Source organism: Anser cygnoides, chromosome 3, assembly GCF_040182565.1.
Source record: "Anser cygnoides isolate HZ-2024a breed goose chromosome 3, Taihu_goose_T2T_genome, whole genome shotgun sequence".
Taxonomy (NCBI): Eukaryota; Metazoa; Chordata; class Aves; order Anseriformes; family Anatidae; genus Anser; species Anser cygnoides.
In genome coordinates, this window is record NC_089875.1 from 98,122,080 (window position 1) to 98,141,127 (window position 19,048).

The 19,048-nt window shown below is 34.5% G+C and overlaps 2 protein-coding genes across 7 annotated transcripts in view; one reads left to right on the top strand and one right to left on the bottom strand.

Moving 5' to 3' along the window:
• The window catches only part of MCPH1 (microcephalin 1), a 130,679-nt gene that overhangs the window by 53,146 nt on the left and 58,485 nt on the right, over nucleotides 1-19,048 (bottom strand). The gene's annotated exons all lie outside the window — the stretch shown is intronic.
• ANGPT2 (angiopoietin 2) overlaps nucleotides 1-19,048 on the top strand; it is a 44,311-nt gene that overhangs the window by 15,643 nt on the left and 9,620 nt on the right. The window contains exons 2-5 of one of the 4 annotated variants that reach the window (XM_013172291.3): nucleotides 7,047-7,202; nucleotides 9,322-9,443; nucleotides 11,220-11,452; nucleotides 13,676-13,806. In XM_013172291.3, the coding sequence (XP_013027745.2) occupies nucleotides 7,047-7,202; nucleotides 9,322-9,443; nucleotides 11,220-11,452; nucleotides 13,676-13,806 (642 nt within the window). The remainder of the gene's footprint in view (nucleotides 1-7,046; nucleotides 7,203-9,321; nucleotides 9,444-11,219; nucleotides 11,453-13,675; nucleotides 13,807-19,048) is intronic. The other 3 variants (XM_013172292.3, XM_013172293.3, XM_048078044.2) reach the window with 3 other exon arrangements.

Consider the following 19,048-nt stretch of genomic DNA (forward strand, 5'->3'; position numbering starts at 1 on the left):
AAGAGCAACTTAACAAGCTTTTGACAACTGAATATATGTCAAACACTGTAGCTTCAATGCACATTTAAAAAATGCCTTGCTGTAATTGATGGTCCACTCCTTCCCCTCCTTTTTTTTTTTTTTTTCCCCCTTAGGTTAGTGCATCTGGGCTTAGTCAAAAGTCCAGTGACATACGTGAGAGACACTTCAAGAAAGAGAGCAGGAACATGTGCTTGGGGCATGGAAGCATATGACCTCTCCATTTGGCCAGCAATCAGCTGTTAGATAGAATGAACTCTACCAAACGCAGCTGAGCTTCGTGTATCACACAAAGCAGTTGCTGAGTTCACGAGGCTAATGACATTTTTCATGCAATAAATTTCCTGATTTAAATACAGGGCTATAGGGGTATGACTACAGATAAATTTGACCTCTTTGCTATTTCTCCCAGCCGGTATAGTATTAGAAAGGATGCTTTATTATAAAAGTAAAGATTATCTTTGCATTTCAGTAGACAGGCTTTAAAAAAGCCTAAAAATGTGCTTTGGGAATTTTCTCAGTCTTACAGATAAGTCCCTGGAAGTAGTAAACTGCTTAGTCTAGTAATCTATATTTGATTCAAGGAAAAAAGATCTTGATAGTTTCTAATGATCTTAGGGATGGATGAAAAGGATAATGCTGCTCCAGCCATCTATGTACTTCTTCCACGGGACACAGCATTATGTAGAAAGTCATGACTAATATTACCACTCTTTCTGAAAATGAATGCTACAGTTGACAGAATCAGATTATAAATATTAAAAAGAAATCACCAAACTTTCTTTGGAAAGATTGTTTGCTCTAATAACTGACAAATTATATAAAATGAAACTAGCAGCCAGTATTATTTTTACTGTTTATATGGGGTAGCATTTGGCAAAGAAGGGAAGTATGTATTCATATAGCTATGTAATTTCTACCAGGAACACGAGAGTTTAATTAGTATACACTAACCATCTGGCAGGAAAGAGCAAAAGCAAGACCTCCTTTACAACTTTAAATGAAAAAAAGGGTAAGTTAAAGTGTCTACAAAATGCACCAATAATTTGCTGGTTCTTTGGAAAATGATTCTTTAACATGGACACAAACTGTATAACAGCAGTGAGGAAGGCTCTTCATTTAAATAAAAATTGGCAAACCATTGCCGTCATAAACAATTTATAACATCTCTGCCAATAGTTTGAAAACAAATTGCTGTTAACACATACTCTACATGTTGTCTTTTCTTTCTTGCCAGTTTAAAACTTGATTTAAGGAGAAAAAAAAAAGATGACAATCTTGGTTATAAAAGTAATGTTTTGGAATGGGCTCCAACACATCTTTTGGCAACTTTGCTAAAGTTTTAAATCAAATTTTATGATTTTGTATGATTTGAAGTACTGAAAAAGCATGACAATCTGAAATTGAAATCCTTAGAGAATTTTGTCTTTTTAAAAATGCATCACCATAACTATGTTACTAAATTCTTTTTTTTTTTTTTTTTTTTTAAAATTTTCCCACCTGTTTTTGCTGTTTAAGCACATTTGGAAAGATGTGTCATTTTCCCTCTGTGCTTTCATTTCATATAATTTAAGCAAAAATTACACAAAAATTAGATTTTTTCATGAAAAATTCCCATGAGCAATCACTGAAATGCTAGGAATTATGCAAATATATGCCCATCACACAATCTTCACAAGTTTCATTTACATCAAAAAAAAGAATTCCTCACACCAAAATCAACATAACATTATCACAACACTAACAAAGGTGGAAAATTTACACACACTCCACCCATTGTCCCTTCACCACATTACAATACTACATTCTCCACAATTACTACATTCTGGAGATCATAGAATCACAGAGTCATTAAGGTTGGAAAAGACCTCCAAGATCATCTGATCCAACCATCTCCCTACCACCAATGTCACCCACTAAACCATGTCCCTAAGCACCAGGTCCAACCTTTCCTTGAACACCCCCAAGGGACGGTGACTCCACCACTTCCCTGGACAACCCGTCCCAATGCCTGACTGCTCTTTCTGAGAAGAAATGTCTCCTAATTTCCAACCTGAACCTCCCCTGCCACAACTTGAGGCCATTCCCTCTAGTCCTATCGCTGGTTATCTGGGAGAAGAGGGTGATCCCTGGCTCCCCACACCTTCCTTTCAGGTAGTTGTAGAGAGCACTAAGGTCTCCCCTGAGCCTCCTCTTCTCCAGACTAAAAAAGCCCAGTTCCTTCAGCCGCTCCTCATAGTTCCAAGCCCTTCAACAGCTTTGTAGCCCTTCTCTGGACACACTCCAGCACCTCGATGTCTTTCTTGAAGTGAGAGGCCCAAAACTGATGCCAACTAACTAACAATTTCTCCTTTCAAATTAGGCACTAAGATATATTTCTCTCTCTCTCTACACTTTTCTTATGAGAAGATTCTTTGAATTTCTGAAGATGCCTCATTAAGAGTCAGCTATTAGGTTTTGACAACTATTTTGTCCAAAATAATCATAATGTAATGAAGGTTAACATATATTAAGACCAAAGTCTTATATTCAAGTTTTCATTGAATTAACAAGAGATTAAAATTTATCTCCCCAAAGTAATCATGTGACAAAGGAGAAATCTGACAAATAATCCCTGTTGCATCTTCAGAATTGGAGCAAAATTTTGAGAAGACAGACATGCTGCACAAACCAAAATACCAAGCTACTGAACTCTTGGACATGAACTGGAGCACTTCATTCCTGTGCCCTTCTTGTAAATGACCCCGGCTATCCTCCCCTGCTCAGAAATTCTGAGTGTTCAAAAATGCTTATAAATAAAAGAGATTGCTTGGCAGGAGCTGATGAAGAGCACTCTACAAAGAAGTGAGCACAAAAAAGTGCACTCTTCCAAATGGCTGCAAATCCTTAATATTGGTGAAATTCAGTCATAGCTACCTTAACCAGAGCCTGTATCAAAATATTCTTGTACCCACTTTCAAGGGAACACAACGGCCTCACTTTCTGAGAGTATGCAAATGTTTTGCTCTCGCTAAGATCAGGGGAAGAGGATAGGCATCTTGGATGAAAGTAACTCTTGTATTCATCTTAGAAGATGAAAGTAAGCACCTGCCTCTAAAGCAAGCAAACACACACAAACAACCAAAAACCACACGCAGAACGAACAAAAAGCAAAAGAAATGTACGTGTTAAGAATTCCTATTTTCTACAGTTTCGCAGTTTATGACACAAAGGAATTATAAACTAAGAGAGATGAGTGCATATCTTTATTCAGGTCAGGAAAAAATATTTTTATGATATGTACAAGCAGAGAATGCACAGAAGTGGAAGAGGATTATTGAATACAAAGAAAAGAACAGAGGGGTTTATGCAGGTATGCTTCGTAGGATTTTTAGGGGGGGAAAAACACAAAAAGCTACAAAGACACTTAATAGATCCATATCATTTTGATGCTTCACATTGCTCTAAATTAGGAGAAAGGAGCCAGATCATGAAACCGGCTATAAATTTTAAAATAAATCCCTTTTCATGTTCATATTTCATATTAGAAAGCACTATTACCATATGCCCTAAATTGTCTATTTAGCATTTTTCAGTTGAAAAATAGATTTGAAGACAAACTCTTAAATTGGAGTCAAGAGAATACTTCAACAACTTAGAATGCATCACATGAATGATATATTATTTGAAAAAAGAGCAGACGATACAAAGTTCAGAGTTAGGCTTATACTTGAAGATATTCAAGTAAGATAAATTACGAAACTGCAGATCTGTGTATCTAAACAAAACTGCTTTCTAAGGTTGCAAGCACAATTATAAGGGGTATAAAAATCTGGCAACCAGAACCACCAGATGCCTTGAACTGTAATCACAGTTTTTGTGTACTCTAATCAGAACAACCTTACAGCTGTGGGGAATTGCCTAAGCCTATCTTAAAATGTTTACCTTACCTTTAAGCCCAGAATTAACTCTTTTTCTAGTAGTAGGTTTTGGAATAACTCAGTGATAACATTTTCAAAGAAGTCATGCAATTCTGTAATCCTGTTTGCAGATATGACCTTGCTCAGATTCTCATTTTGACCACTATCTGTAGCAAACCTTGGAGAATGAGGTTTAATACCCACAGTTATTTTCTGAGATATTTTGTTCTTTTTAATGCAGTGGAAAGAATCAAAGATCGATCAGTCTTTCTTCACTGAACTATTCATTGCCTCCTTTATTTCTATTGTAGGCCTTTTTCTAAATAAATAAAAAAAATATATACATATTTTCAATGCTTTCTCATATGGTAGCTCTCTGATACCCAAGATGCCTCATTGATCGTTTGTTTTTCTGTGAACATGCCTTGCTTTTTCAACATGCCTTCTAACCGTGGATGTACATTACATGCCAGGTGAGGCCATATCCTTGATTTTTATAAAAATGTCATAATACATGGCTATGGTATTGAAGGAGATGAAAAGCATTCTGGAGATCTCCCGTAATTTTCTTTTGACAGAAGTGCATTTATAGTAAAGTTATTTTACAAGATGTCCGTGATCACGTCCAGTTCTCCAGCTTCAACTCTAAAGTTAATTTGGACTCAAACTGTTTAATCCCCATGTGTCTAGCCTCTTTAGGGAGACACACATTAATTGCTCTCAGTCTTCACGGAGCAGTATCTAACTTTGGTGAAAATGTTAATATTTTATCTATATAAAAGCCTTCAGAATCTCGCATATCTCCTTGGTCTATACCAGATTTTGAAATTTCTGTTGTATATTGTAGTTCACCAGCTGCATAGACTGAATGGAGTGAACAAACAGATAGTGTTTTGAAAGTTTGGTCACACTGGATGAAGAAGAAATAAATGTTAAATCCAAAGAAAGAATACATGCTAACTATTTATTATTAACTAGTATCCTCTTTGTAGGTCAGCATGAAGCTAAAAATTATTATGGTTCTCCTGCTCTAACAATGTTGGAGTGATCTTGCTTATGTGGATTCCCTGAAGAACAAAGCCTATAAGTTCTGAGTGTCTAGGAACTTATTTTTGCTGGTACAACAGCATGTAAAGTCAAATAATTTTTAAGCTGTATTAGAATACGAAGGAAATAACCCAATAATCAATAATTAGTATATAAAAGAAACGTTCATTTGTAGGTCTGGTATTTTTATAGCTCCAAGTGATGACCTACAAATGCAGTATTTATTTCATAAAGAATGAATACAGGTAAACCAGAAAGCTAGCTCATTTTAGGGAGAGTAGAGAGACAGGAGCGGAAAATGAATTCCATCTCTCTACCCCTAATCAATCTTCCCTACCCCCCTGCCATCCCAAAGAACCCTTTGCAACATGTTGCTCAGACAACAAAATCCTAACCAAGACACTAGAAAGCCAAACTGATTGTTCACCCATATAATGAGATTATGGTTAACAATAACACATGCAAGGATTGCTTTGCTATTTGTCTTTTAACTGTATTAGATTGAGCATCTGCCTCAAAAGTGCTAAAGCCTTGGCAAAAATAAGACCTGCAAACAGGAATTTTTAAATTATTGTTCTGAAATGCTTCTGCTTGCCTAAACTCCGGAAATTTGGAAACGCAGACTTAGGTTCTTTTTATTTTAAAAATAAAAGCCTTTCTTATCAGATATTTTTTTTCATTTCCCTTTTACAGATTAACAGTTCTTACATTTTGAAAGGGGACTTTTTGCTTTCCACAGCTACCAAAATCCTAATTTAGAGGATTTATCTGTTAAAATGACTCCTTTTTACCTCCAAGGGTTCATTTTTTATTAAAGAAGGATCTGACTTCAGGTATAGGCATATGTATGTAGATTCTGACTTCCCAACACTAAGAAAGAAACAGACACTGGATTCTAAGGCAAAACCACTGAATCCATAGATCCCTAGAAGTGGAGCTGTTTTAATGTATAATCTAACTAGAAAGACATGATCAAAAAGGGTCAGATTCATATTACTGTAACTTGACTTAAGGTTCCTCAAGGCTATTTTTCTTCAATGCTTAACATTTTCTGGAACCATTTTAAGTAACAATTTATTAGTACACTTGAAAAACTGAGTATACACATAATTTTGCAGGCATCAGTGAGACTAAAATTTGAAAGTAATACACCAGCAGAAATATGACATCACTGATATTTGAAGTAGAAACTTGATTCTAGAAATCTCCCGTATCAACAACAACAACAATTACGTGGCCTGGATTTTTAAAAGAGTTCAAACTAAAGAGTGCAAATGCAAGTAAAATGAAATATTTACAGAGTTATACAGAACATGATTTTAAAGAAGCATTGAGAAAAATCAGACTGTTTTGGATAATCCAGATACATGGAAAGAAGGACTTCATGACAGGCTAATGGAATTTTCTCCTCGGTTTCCTTGAAAGTAGTCTATTCTTTTATGAAATAACTACCGAAAAAGCCTCATTGGTTTAGCCACAAAAAATGACTTTGGAATCAAGTATTTAAAAGAGTTTTTACATTATGAAATAATAAGAATTTAAAGTATTTATGGGTTTTCCTACTGTTTCATGTCTTTATTTGAATTCTGATAAAAATACACACATAACAGTGTTAAATGACATCCGACCTCCTCTCTGACTCCTAGTCATGTGATGAAAAATGCTTTTGAAAATATTTGAGTCTAGATACAGGAAGATGACTAAACTCCTAAGCCTTTGTCTTCTAAAAAAATTCCCATCGCTGCCAAAGCTAGTGAAGCTCCTCTGGTGGTTACAATGGTGGGAGCACTAACACAGAAGAGGTTCCCAGTGTCTGCAAGCATTCTCACCGCTGTGCCTTCTATCTACCTCCAGCATATCTGTGTTCTTGCCTTTAGAAAATGGGTGGCCACGCATTCCTTGTCATATTTGCCCTTCCTCTGACAGAGCTTAATGTTGGGAAGCTTCACATAAATGGATAACAGACAAGGAAAAAAAGCAAATTTGTTTAGCAAGGCAGTCGGCAGGCTTACTGTACTACCACCCCCCTTCCAACATTTAAAGAATGCAACTATCTTCTTCTCTCTTTCCTTTCCCATGTAGCTTGAGAATTACATCCAAGACAGTATGAAGAAAGAAATGGTAGAGATCCAGCAAACTGCAGTGCAGAACCAGACTGCAGTAATGATTGAAATAGGCACAAACTTACTAAATCAAACAGCTGAACAGACCCGCAAATTAACAGATGTTGAAGCACAAGTAAGTAAAGTATTTCAAACTAAAAATGCTTCTGCTTCCCAAATACCTATAATTACACTTAACACAGTCTAGGGTTACAGTCTGCAGTTCAACAATTAAAAGTTAACCAATACCATCAACAGCTCTACCCCAGATTAAGAGAACAGTAATATTTGACAACTTATAGGTCCATCTCAAGCTTACTGTTATCACTTGAAAGACTTCCATTATAGAAGGATTTGAAGTATGTCTAGAGGACTATGTTTAAAGATAATGTACGTGAAAATATTAGTGTATGTCCAAGCATACACTTAGGTAAGAGTATGCTTTTATGCAACCCCTGTTGTATATCTCTGTTCATTATTCACCTCTTGCCACCAGATCTTAGCTAACAGAGTTCCTTCCCACTCAGTCTTTGTTCCATTTGCTAAGCTAACCTTTTTATTTTTTTTTTGCTTGAATTTTCTTTTGAATTTTTAAACATCCTTATAAAAAAAATGTCTTTTTAAAGACTTTTTTCATAGATGCTGTAGGTGGAGTAACAGTTCATTGCCAGCACAATGCATTTTATTATTCTTATTTAACAGAGGGATGAACAAACCAACTAGAGATGAATCGAGAAAAAAAAGAGTTAGTAGGTAGCTACTGGAAACGTACAGTCACACAGAAGTAAACTTGCCTACTGTTAGAGAATTGTTATTCTCTAAATAATTTCAAACAAAAATATTAAAAGATATATCTTTAATTATTGCTTTAATTGAAAAGTATTAGCTAAAAAATGGCATCCCGTGAAATAAAATGCAGATTTTTAAGATGTTCTACTTAAGTTAAGGACAAGTTCAATGAATGTAGAATGCTGTGTATTTGTAGTTTTGCTAAGATGGTAGAAAAGTTCAGATATATAATTCCCAGACAAGCAGTGAAAATAGTATGTAGCACATTACATTTTGTATTTCATAAATAGTGCACACAACCTAAAATCCTTGCTACGCATTTTTATATCTGTATAATTCATCCAATGATATATTTTTTTAACTTAAAATAAGCCTTTGTTCATTTTTTGATAAACTGATAGTTCACAGTTCACAAATTTGCTGAATTCAACTTTCTGACTTTATTATTAAGGAGCCCAGTATTTTGTACATGCTGAGAAAATGTATTTATTCATTGACAGTAATGATTTTATGGAAATTATTCAGTTATTTTCTGCTTACAGGAAGAAAACCATGACCATAACTTTCCTTCTCTGCTTGAAATTAGTGGTGGCTGGGTTAAGGTCTTAATTAACAACATAAGGAAATTAACCAAACAATTGCTCTCTCAAGGACACTTACTTTTTGGCAATAATTTTCAATTACAGTTAAGTGTGAAATCATGTCCTGAATGACTGTTAAACATGAAGGACATGAGTAATCAATTCTTCCTGCCAACGAAAGCCAAATTCTACTGGATTAAAAAAAGCTGTTCTAAAACAATGAATAAATATTTCTAGAAAACATGCCTCAAAGTAATGCAATCCAATACCAAACAAAAAGCACCTTCTGTGTTTCCCAATTTCTTCATTTAAAGATGCAAATAAATTTAAATAGTAGAGAATACATACAAAAAAAGGTAAAATTATAATGCAAGGAATGAGTCAACAAAAGTGTTGTCACATAATAAACACTTTAAAATGTAATTTGGGATTAAGGAAAATTGCTAAAAGGGAACCACTGAATTCAGAGGACTGGGCCAAGATTTCAACCAGTGAGAGAAATGCAAAGTGATTTCTTCCTACACTAGGTTGAGAAAACAACTCAAATTATTCTCTGATTAACAACCATAATAGTGCCAGTAATGAAATAAGAAGATTATAACAGAGGGGAAGGCATGACAGCAAAACTAAAGTCATAGTAACTAAAGTCATAGCATAATATTGAAGAACTCCCAATGATAAATGGTAGTGGAACAACAAAATTCATGCAACCCTGTGTATTGTACTTCATTCTAATTTTTGAGCATTTGTGCCCAAATGTGTTCAAAGAAAACTTTTGAATTAGAGACTTACATAGAGATTTGCATGACTTCACAGTATAAAGATATTACAATTGGTTTAAAAGATGTATCTTGATCTGCAAATATTTTTATAAATTTTATTTAGGTATTAAACCAGACAACCAGACTTGAACTTCAGCTGTTGGAACACTCTCTTTCAACAAATAAATTAGAAAGACAGATTTCAGATCAGACCAATGAGATAACTAAATTACAAGAAAAAAACAGGTAAGTTGGCATATCAATTTGATAAAATATTATTCCCTAAAGTGCCCTTCTAATGGCTTTAGAGTTGCATTTTTTTTTAAACTTCAATGTGGATATTTAAACTGTTTATACTGAAATTGTTACTAACATTTTTCGATTTTTCCTTTTTAGCAATTGCAAAATTCTGATAAAGTTTGTAGATTCTCATTCCTCAGTTATAACCACCATAGTAAATTCTTATTTTTATAGATACTCTTTACAGTAGCATCAACTTTCTGTTATGGTAAGATCATTAATTTTAGTAATTTTTTTTTTTTTTGGTTAAATTCTACTTTTATGCAAAGTTCTTGAAGAGAATTTTTAATTTTCCTTGAAGAGAAAATTTGTGGTTATATTTCACATAGGGGAAAAAAATTGCTTGGTTTACTAAGGGACAAATGCATCAGAGTTTAAGATTTTTCTTTAGAACTGAAAACCCTAACTCTGTGACAACAGAAGTTGATCTAAATACCAGGACTACTTGTACTGGGTTTGGCACTGAAGGATGGTACTGAAGATTACCCTAAAACAAACAGATTAATTTTCAATCATATCAATTCCCTGAGTCAGTTTAATTTCTGGCCTCAAACACCTCTGCTGTGAAGATGGAGAAGTGAAGAGAAAAACAGATTGTAGCTGCCCTAAAACTTTAATATCTTATTACCAGAGAAATGCATTCTATTGTCATGGCCACAATCTTTTTCTAACCTGGGGAGAAGAGTCAACTACTACTCATATACAAGCTTCAGAAGTAGTCAGTCTTATGAAATACAGATCAAAAGCCAACTACTTCTGCTATCCCTTTCTGTACTTTACTTTTGGCAATAAACAGTTTATAGTGAAATCCAAACACAGAAATAATGGTAAGTTTTCTCCTTCAGAGACAACGTGTTTTAATAAGAACCATACGTCCAAGTGTTTTTTTAAATTATTATTATTTTCAAATGTAAACACAAATGCATTATTCTCACCTAATAAAAGATGATCTGACATCGATTTCACCTGCTTGAAACTTAATTAAAAGGTTCAAGAGTTTTTTCAATAACAGTAATGGATTTTAGGCTAACTTCTCCCTCCTGGTCATGCATTTTTTTAACATTACCTCTCATGGTATGCATCAGAACCACTGCAATAACGTTCCTGCCAATCACCTACTCACACCAGCTCCAGAACTGGAGATAGGTAACACGTCTTCAAGGAACTATTTGCACATCTCCATTTTTAAAGGCTAGAATATATTATAAATAATATATACTTCCCATATAAATATAATATACTTCTATATAATTATATATTATAACACAAGACACATGAAAAGTTCAAAGGTGCATCTTTAGAAGATTTTTTTTTTCATTTCATAGGGTAAAAAACATGAAAACCTTCACTAATATGCTTAACCTTTGAGGGAATGATATTCAAGGCATAAGTAATAAGTAATGGCATAGTCATAAGTAATGGTTACTTTGGCATAGTCATAAGTAATGGTTACTTTGGGTCTACATATGTTTTATACTGATTCTCCCTGTACTTCTAGCATTACCATCCTCTTTTCAGGACTAAATTATATCTTTCCTTTCATAATGTCAAATCAGGACCCAATTGCTATACCTCAAAAGCTTGTCATACAGACTATATCAGATATTATTTATGTACCAATTAGTTCTATAATAAAATAAAGCATGTATGCAACAGGCTTAATACTCTTTACATCAGCTTAGAATTGTTTCCTAAGAGCCTAATTGTAGTTTTTTTATTTAGCTTTCTAGAAAAAAGAGTTCTTGAGATGGAAGACAAGCACACACTTCAGCTGAAGTCAATAAAAGATGAAAAAGATCAGCTTCAGGTCTTAGTAGCCAGACAGAATTCCATTATAGAAGAACTAGAAAAGCAGTTAGTTACAGCCACGGTAAACAACTCTGTTCTGCAAAAACAGCAACATGATTTGATGGAGACTGTTCATAACTTGCTTACTATGATATCGACACCAAACTGTAAGTAAAAGAATACAAGCTTATATAATTTAAGTTACATTCCCCAAATTGCCTACAATACTACCTCTAAAGCTTAACAACCATTTTGTTCACACTTGTGCTTCTCAAAAAATGTATTTTTTTGCCTTAAATTCTGCATCTGAGCTTACTGACCTATTTTTCTAGGGGAAAAATATTTATGTGGTTTATTTTCATTATTTTGCTCATCTTCTGTGAATTACATTGGCTTGCCTACCCAGTTCTCCAGTAGTTCAACAAAATACAGTGATGCCAAGTATTCATCCAGCATGGCATTCATTCACCTGGCAGCGCACTCTCCCTTAGCCACAGCTCTAGGCTAGACTACATGAAATAAGATTGTAGCTTTTATTCCTGCTCACAACTATTGCTTCTGCCACCTAGCATTGTTCAACGTACACAGAGCTGATCAAAGAAAGGACAATACATAATGGCTGTTAAAGGCTAAATCATCAACACTGGCCCAGATTTTAGCACCTATGTATGCCCCAGACCACAGAAAGAACCAGCCCAGGACAGCAGGTTCTCCAGTCTTTCACTGAAACTTCCCTGTTCATCCTAAAAATCAGTCAGCCTAACAACTTTTATAGGCAATAGCTTCATCCTTAATATGCTTGGCAGCCCAGCGTCAAAGCATAAGCTTCCACTTTTATGTGGGTTTACATGCTCCATAGAAAAACACATAGACCATAAGCTGAAGGTTATGGATAAATGTAAGTTAAACACGTGAACAAATTTTTTATCTTAAACTTCATGTCTGATATCAAATTTTGACAAATTTAGAAGTTAAAGATGTGCTACATAAATGAGTAATGAATCTATCGTGTTTGCCTGTAAAGTAATCTGAACTAGAAATCCACAAGAATACAGAACCCCTAAAAAAGGATTTAAAATTAAATACCAAGAAAATTTCACAATGGTTACTATTGCAACATAAAAGACAGTATAGATGGACTATACTGCATTACTCTAGTTAGCTCACAAAAAAGGAAACGGGCGTTCAGAAGCACTCAGTTCTGATAGTGTCCTAAATAATATAATGTTGTAGATTTTTCTAAACAAAGTGAAATCTCAATTTTTTTTGTGTTAGTAACTGGCACTATCCCCTTAAATAATTACCATTAGCAAGGCTGTACATGTTCCTGCTGATGTTATCTGCTATGCTAGTGCACAAATAAGTAAACAAGTCAAAGTCGTGTTGGCTACAACACCGTTAAAGCCAGAGTGGAAAAAATAATGACTGTTTGCCAAAAAGACAAAATTAGCAGGGAAAGCTTCTAAGACAGTTTACAAACAATAGAGTGTGGAAAAGCAATTAAAACACTGAATGTGTTATTTTTGTATTTAAGGCAAAACATGAAAACAGGTAAGTAATGAATAAGCGAGCTAAAGAGAACATAACATTAAGCAACAATAATACATGCATGTATTTATATAGCACCTAAAACTTTGTACAAACTGACTGTGTTTCTTAGATTAAAAGGGAAAATACACAGAACCAACCCCAGAAGGGTCAAATATGAAATATCAGTCAGCAGGCTAAATGCCAGGAAATTCCAACCTCCATAGTTAATAAAGAACTGAGGCAAAAAGATGAGCCTTAGATTGTTCTGTAAAACAAGAAGGCTTAGGCATATTAAAATGTATTTTTTACAGAAATGAATTCCAGAAGGGATGTTTCCTTAGTGGGTTGGCCTGAACTGCCAAGCTTCAGCTTGGTACATGCAGAGTTGTTCCTGCTCAGCATGGAGCAAAAACCTAGCTAAAACTTTGTAGTTATTCCAGTCAGCTGAATTACAAAAGATAGAATAACTCTTCTGTTATATTTCACAATTTTGGAGTACTGGTCAATTTTAATACAATCAGTTGCTAGTTAGATATGTTTGTAATAGTTAATGCAGGTAGAGGTTGTCATGCAATCTAAAGGCAATGGAAGCAGGCATTGCTAAACTGAAAGATATATCCTAAGTTTTCTTATTCTTAATATTAATAGGTGTCATCACTTTTCAACCTATCAAGCAGTCGTGCTTGCATTGGAGTAATGTCTCTAAAGTAACACACAACTAATACCTTAATCTGACATTTCTTTCAGGACTAGGCATATTTTTGGGACTGCAAAGCTATAAATTGATTACATCAATAATCACTTCTTAGTAACTTTTATTCATCTCCTCTTAACGCCTTCCATTTCTATTGCATTTTTAGCAGCTAAGAACAACTTCATAGCTAAAGAGGAGCAAATCAGCTTCAAAGACTGTGCTGAAGCTTTCAAATCTGGACTCACAACAAGTGGAATCTACACCTTAACAGTTCCTAACACTGCACAGGAAAAGAAGGTAGGATGGCTCTAAAGTGCTACCTGGGCACAGTATGTGTTAAGAAGTTATTTGATCTAGTAAATATACTATTTTAAAGACAAGGTAATAGTGAACTTTACTACTTAGATTTTGTTTGTTTGTTTTTTAATGGGCAGTTCATGACATAGATCTGAGTATCTCAAAGGAAGATAAAAGTGGTTCAGGTGAAATCTTGGCTCAGCTGAAATGAACAAGCATTGCTGTTGTTCACTTCAGCATGCCAGAATTTCATTCTTTTCCACATAGTTTCCACATGGTTAGCATGATAAAATCAATACAGTGTTTTATTTCTTTATCAAATCTCTAACTCCAATACAATTGCCCTACGCAATCAGTGGGACAGATCACGTTGACTGCCTAAAATGCACAAAAGTCCTCAAATAAAATGGACATTTCCTTGGAAGATATTCCTGTCCCATGACCAAGACACACTAATGTATACCAGTTGTGAGTATTTTATAGCCATGACACCCATTGACTGTACCGTAACAGCTAGTTTATTGTTGGATGTTAAAAAAAATATAGTTTTCCATCAGGTACCGCATTGAACTAGCTCTTCTTTTGCAGTTTTCTCAACCTCAATGCCGCAATACCTTTCCTCAAAGGAAAGCCAAAGCTGGCACTTGAGGCAGCCAGGAGGGCCAGCAACCTCCACTACTGTTCTTAGCTCCTTCACATGCCCAACTGCCTCCAGGTGGCGAAAGGAGGTAAAATCAGACTTCAGAAAAAGCGCTCAGGGATGTGTACTCATGTAAGCACTCTACTAGTACTGGACCCATGTATGGGATCCAGTTGTTTGTTATGGTGTTTTCTGGGCAGTTGTGTAACAATTAGATTAGAACAACAGAAACAGGGTAACAGAGACATCTATCCTGGAAAACACTGCCATGATTTAAATAAAAGGTGAGACTTTGCAGTGTTTTCACTATAGATCAGTTTAAAATCCTCTCTGGATGCTTTTATTTATTTATTTTTGAAAAAAAAGAAAAAAAGCATTTTTTAGTGCTTAATTGAAATTAACTTCATTGTCAATTTAAGTTAAATCAATGCGCCATCACTTAAATCAATGCCATAGCAGACACCTGAGTGAAAAAGGGCAGTGACTGGATGATACACTGGTTGCCTGACAGAGATTGAATGCTCCATCTGCTAGAGTCAAATAAAATGATAAAGTTTTGGATAGTATAATTCAGTAGAAAATAAAACCTAGAAGGCAGAAAAGTCCCAGGTGGATTGTGAGGATAAAGAACCAAAGCTACAATAAGCATGTTGAAGTCTGGGGATCAGATGATGAATGTTTGTTTCTAATTTGTCAGATAAAGTAGGCTGAGGAGGGAAAGGAATATCTGAATATAAAAAAAATGCTTAATGTATTAGTCAAACACTAAATTTTATAATGTTTTTATTTTATTATTGTAGACATTTCCTTATAAAAAAGTAGGTATTTTATGGAATTTAAAAATATGCTTGCAAAGCCATAAATTTTTAAGCAATTTATATGATCTGAGAACTTACAGCAGTTCACATTTCTACAAAACTAAAACCTAAAATACTCTATCTCTGAAACAAAAGTGCAATTGCAAATTTCCGAGACTGTACAACATTAAAAACTTCACATTTGAATATAGAGGCCTAAAACATTTAGCCAACCCCCAGCTCCCAACATTTTGACAGTAGGGTGATTCACTAGGTTAAAAATAGTTTAAACTTAATTTAAATAAATGTATAATTTAATAACATTAAATTATTTTAATATTATTCTGCCCACTTTGTATAGAACAAAAAAGACAATTAAAAAGAAAGGGAAAACTTTCCTTGCTATTTGAAGTGAAAATTAAGAGACTATAAAGCTCTAATCTGATGTAGATTTTTATACAAATACAAATGCATAAGTGGTGTTGTCAAGGGAAGTGAAGGTTTAGGGATAATCAACACGTTACACCATTTTCAACTGTTTATGGCCACTCAGACCAGGAAACAGAATGACCTTTTTTATTTGCCAAAAGTGCTGCACTGCTGTTTATGTTTTCATCTTTTCCTCTTGTAACACCTTCTGACCTCTCAACAAGCTTATAAACAACTTCTGTGTAATCTGTGTAACTGATCCCACTCTACTAATTTGTCTCCCATCACAATACAAAACCAAAGAATTGAGTATGAGCTGAAAGGAGAACAATTATTTCATTCCATTAATATTTTCGAGCTTTTAAGCTTTCCTGTTCTGCAGCAGGACAAAAGCTAAGTCCTTTTAAAAACAAGGAGGAAAAACATCAGGAGACTGCTGACACAAGGAAAAATGGCAGAGGCAAACCCACAAAAGTCAGTAGCTTCATGTTTACAGCAGTTACCTGAACCAGTTAACCTCCTTCTGTTAATTAGACCGACTGTCTGAGCCTGGGCGACCCCAATATGTTAACCTTAACCGTTACCGTAACTATTACCAACATAGTATCCCAAATCTTAAATCAGTGACTGAGCTGTTCCTCATTCCCACCCCCCTCTGGGCAGAACTTCTATCCCAGAACTCACACCCTTTCCAAGCCAAGACCTTTGTTTTAACCAAAACTTTCTTGCAGAAAAGTGATACGGGCAAGTTTGAAATTACCAACAAAAATGGGTTTGCATATTTTTTCTAACCAGTGATCATATAGACAGCTAGCTAGTCACTCCAAAGGGGTCCATCCCACAAACAGTAGATCTAAAATACACATACACAAAGTGTTTCCAACCCCAAGCATTAACAACGTCATATGTGTAGCTTCTCCAATACAAAACAGATGAGGGGGCTTTTTCTGAGATTTGGAAGTCTCATCATCTTGCTCGTCTTTTAGTGGGTAATAGGCATTAGGTGAAATTATATATATATATAAAATAATATATAATATATATAATAGCATAGTAATATATATTATATATATATTTAATTATAATAGCATACTATAGTAGTATAAACTATGCATTTAGCATTCTTTTTTTTCCAGAACAATGAAACTAAGGCTGCCATTCTTACCTAGTCATATCTCTAGGAGCTAGAGACAGCAGAGCACAAAATCATTGAGCATCAAAACCTATTTGAGAGCATCATGACTCAGAAGTGTTCAGACAGCAGCCAGAAGTAATGTAAAGGGAAACTGCACAGATGTAGCAATTACAGCTGCTTTGGTATAAAAACTGTAGTGGTTATTCATCCTGATAACCCAGCCAGCGTCTTACCATTCAGAAAGTAGGTCTGAAAACACTTGTATCTTTGGAATGGGGACTATTTCTGGTTATATATCATGCCTTACAATATTTTCAAAAATTGAGCACTGATCCTCAGCTGAAGGTGAAAAACAGCTGACCTTAGCTGTCTTGGTGCTACAGCTGCCAGATCTGTAAGTACTGAGACAGTTTACAAGATAAATCAAATATACTCCCTGCCAATTTGTTGTAATTTGAGATGTTAATCTCTTTATTCTTTTTGGCATATGTTTGAAGACTCCTGCTGCCTGTCTAATCTTGGTATCTATTTTTGCTAGTTCTATGAAATGTTACATTTCTTCCTTTTGAACATAAACCTCAGCTAGGCTGAAAGGTCAGAAGAGTTGTGTTTTAGTAACAAGAGTGAAAGAAATTCTCCTATGCATATCATTTTACTGGAGACTGAAGGTTTTTTTTTTTTTGAAAGAAAAATCTATAGTCCAAATAAATACTTCCTCTCCCTGCATCTTTCGCATACATCATTAAGATTTTTTTCCCTCTGTGGGCTGACACAGCAATTTATTGTGTTTGTTTTAAACTAAGCCAATCTTTCCCTTAATCTTCAACGTACCAAATAGCCTATCTCCATGCTTAAAAATACTTCCGAATATATAAAATTAACTTAAGTATTTTTAGCAAAAAGTAACAAATCAACTTACATAATTATTTTGCTTTATGCAATCTTTGCTGTAATATTTCTTCATTTACTGTATACCTTTCCAAATAAGAAACCAAGAGTGTATGTAAATTCGAAGTTCCTAGTTTCACAGCAAATATTTTAATAAAAATTATTCTAGCAAAATGATCTGGAGAGCAAAGGAATGATTTTATGAGCAAAACTAAATAGGTGAGGGCTTGTGAGAGAGGGTTCCAGATTGCCAGTCAAGCCTGAAAGCAAAAAGTTTCACAGTGTGATGCTTACTTAAAGTAAAAATAATATTAACATTTTAGCTAGTTCAAGGGGGCAAGTGTACAACCACAAAGTACAACAGTTAGAAACCATACACTCAATCAACAAATCTCAATCAACAATAATCTTGTCATCTTTTACAACAGCTATTATGACACTAAAAGGAGATGATGTAGACCAATACAAGCCCTTTTGCTGTGCCACACTTTCCACATAATAAAGGAAAGGATTTCCATTTCGAACACCGTATAACTGTCATCTTTTAGAAGCAGTCACAGATGACTAACATGATTTTATTTGGTGTGGAAAAAATATACTATGAAATTTACCTAAAATTTATAAAATCATTATTGGAAAATCTACATGAGATTTTTATGAATCTCTCTTCTTGAATTTCTCATTAGGTATTTCAGTTCTTACTAAATTGCTTCCCCTTTGGGAAAAAATTTTCAGTACTACAGCATTTATCACAAAGAGACTATTGTGTCTATAAAGTCAGTTGTCTTGCCATTCACATGTAAACTATTTGTGTTATAGCCAGTATCTATTTTATTATCTATTAATAATTCCAGTTGAAATTTAGATGATAGGCCCCAAGGAGTTTGTATGTAACATTCAAAACATCAATTAACGTCTACAATAGCAATATCAGACTGGACGATGTAAATTAATACCTGGCCTCTCTCTATAAGCAGTTAAAAACTACACATTTCACAGATGGCTGAACCAGTTCTGTTCTAAATCTGGCTTATTATACAGTCTTTCTAGTGGGATGAATCTTCAAAATCAACAACTTTCTCTACAACCAATGATATTTGACCACTTCTTTGATCAGCATTTTATCTTACAGAGACACTTAATAAAAGTATCTGAATCAGCTTTAGCCCATCCTTAGTAACCCTCTTCATAGCCTTCTGTGGCAATCAGTTTTCACATATGCACAATATATCACAAATTAGCTTTTTAAAAAACAGATCAATCTCTTTGTATAATACTTTTTATCTTTAGAATGTTACGCTTTCCTTTTCAAGGCAATTTTTATTTCTACTAAGTTCAATTTATATACTATTA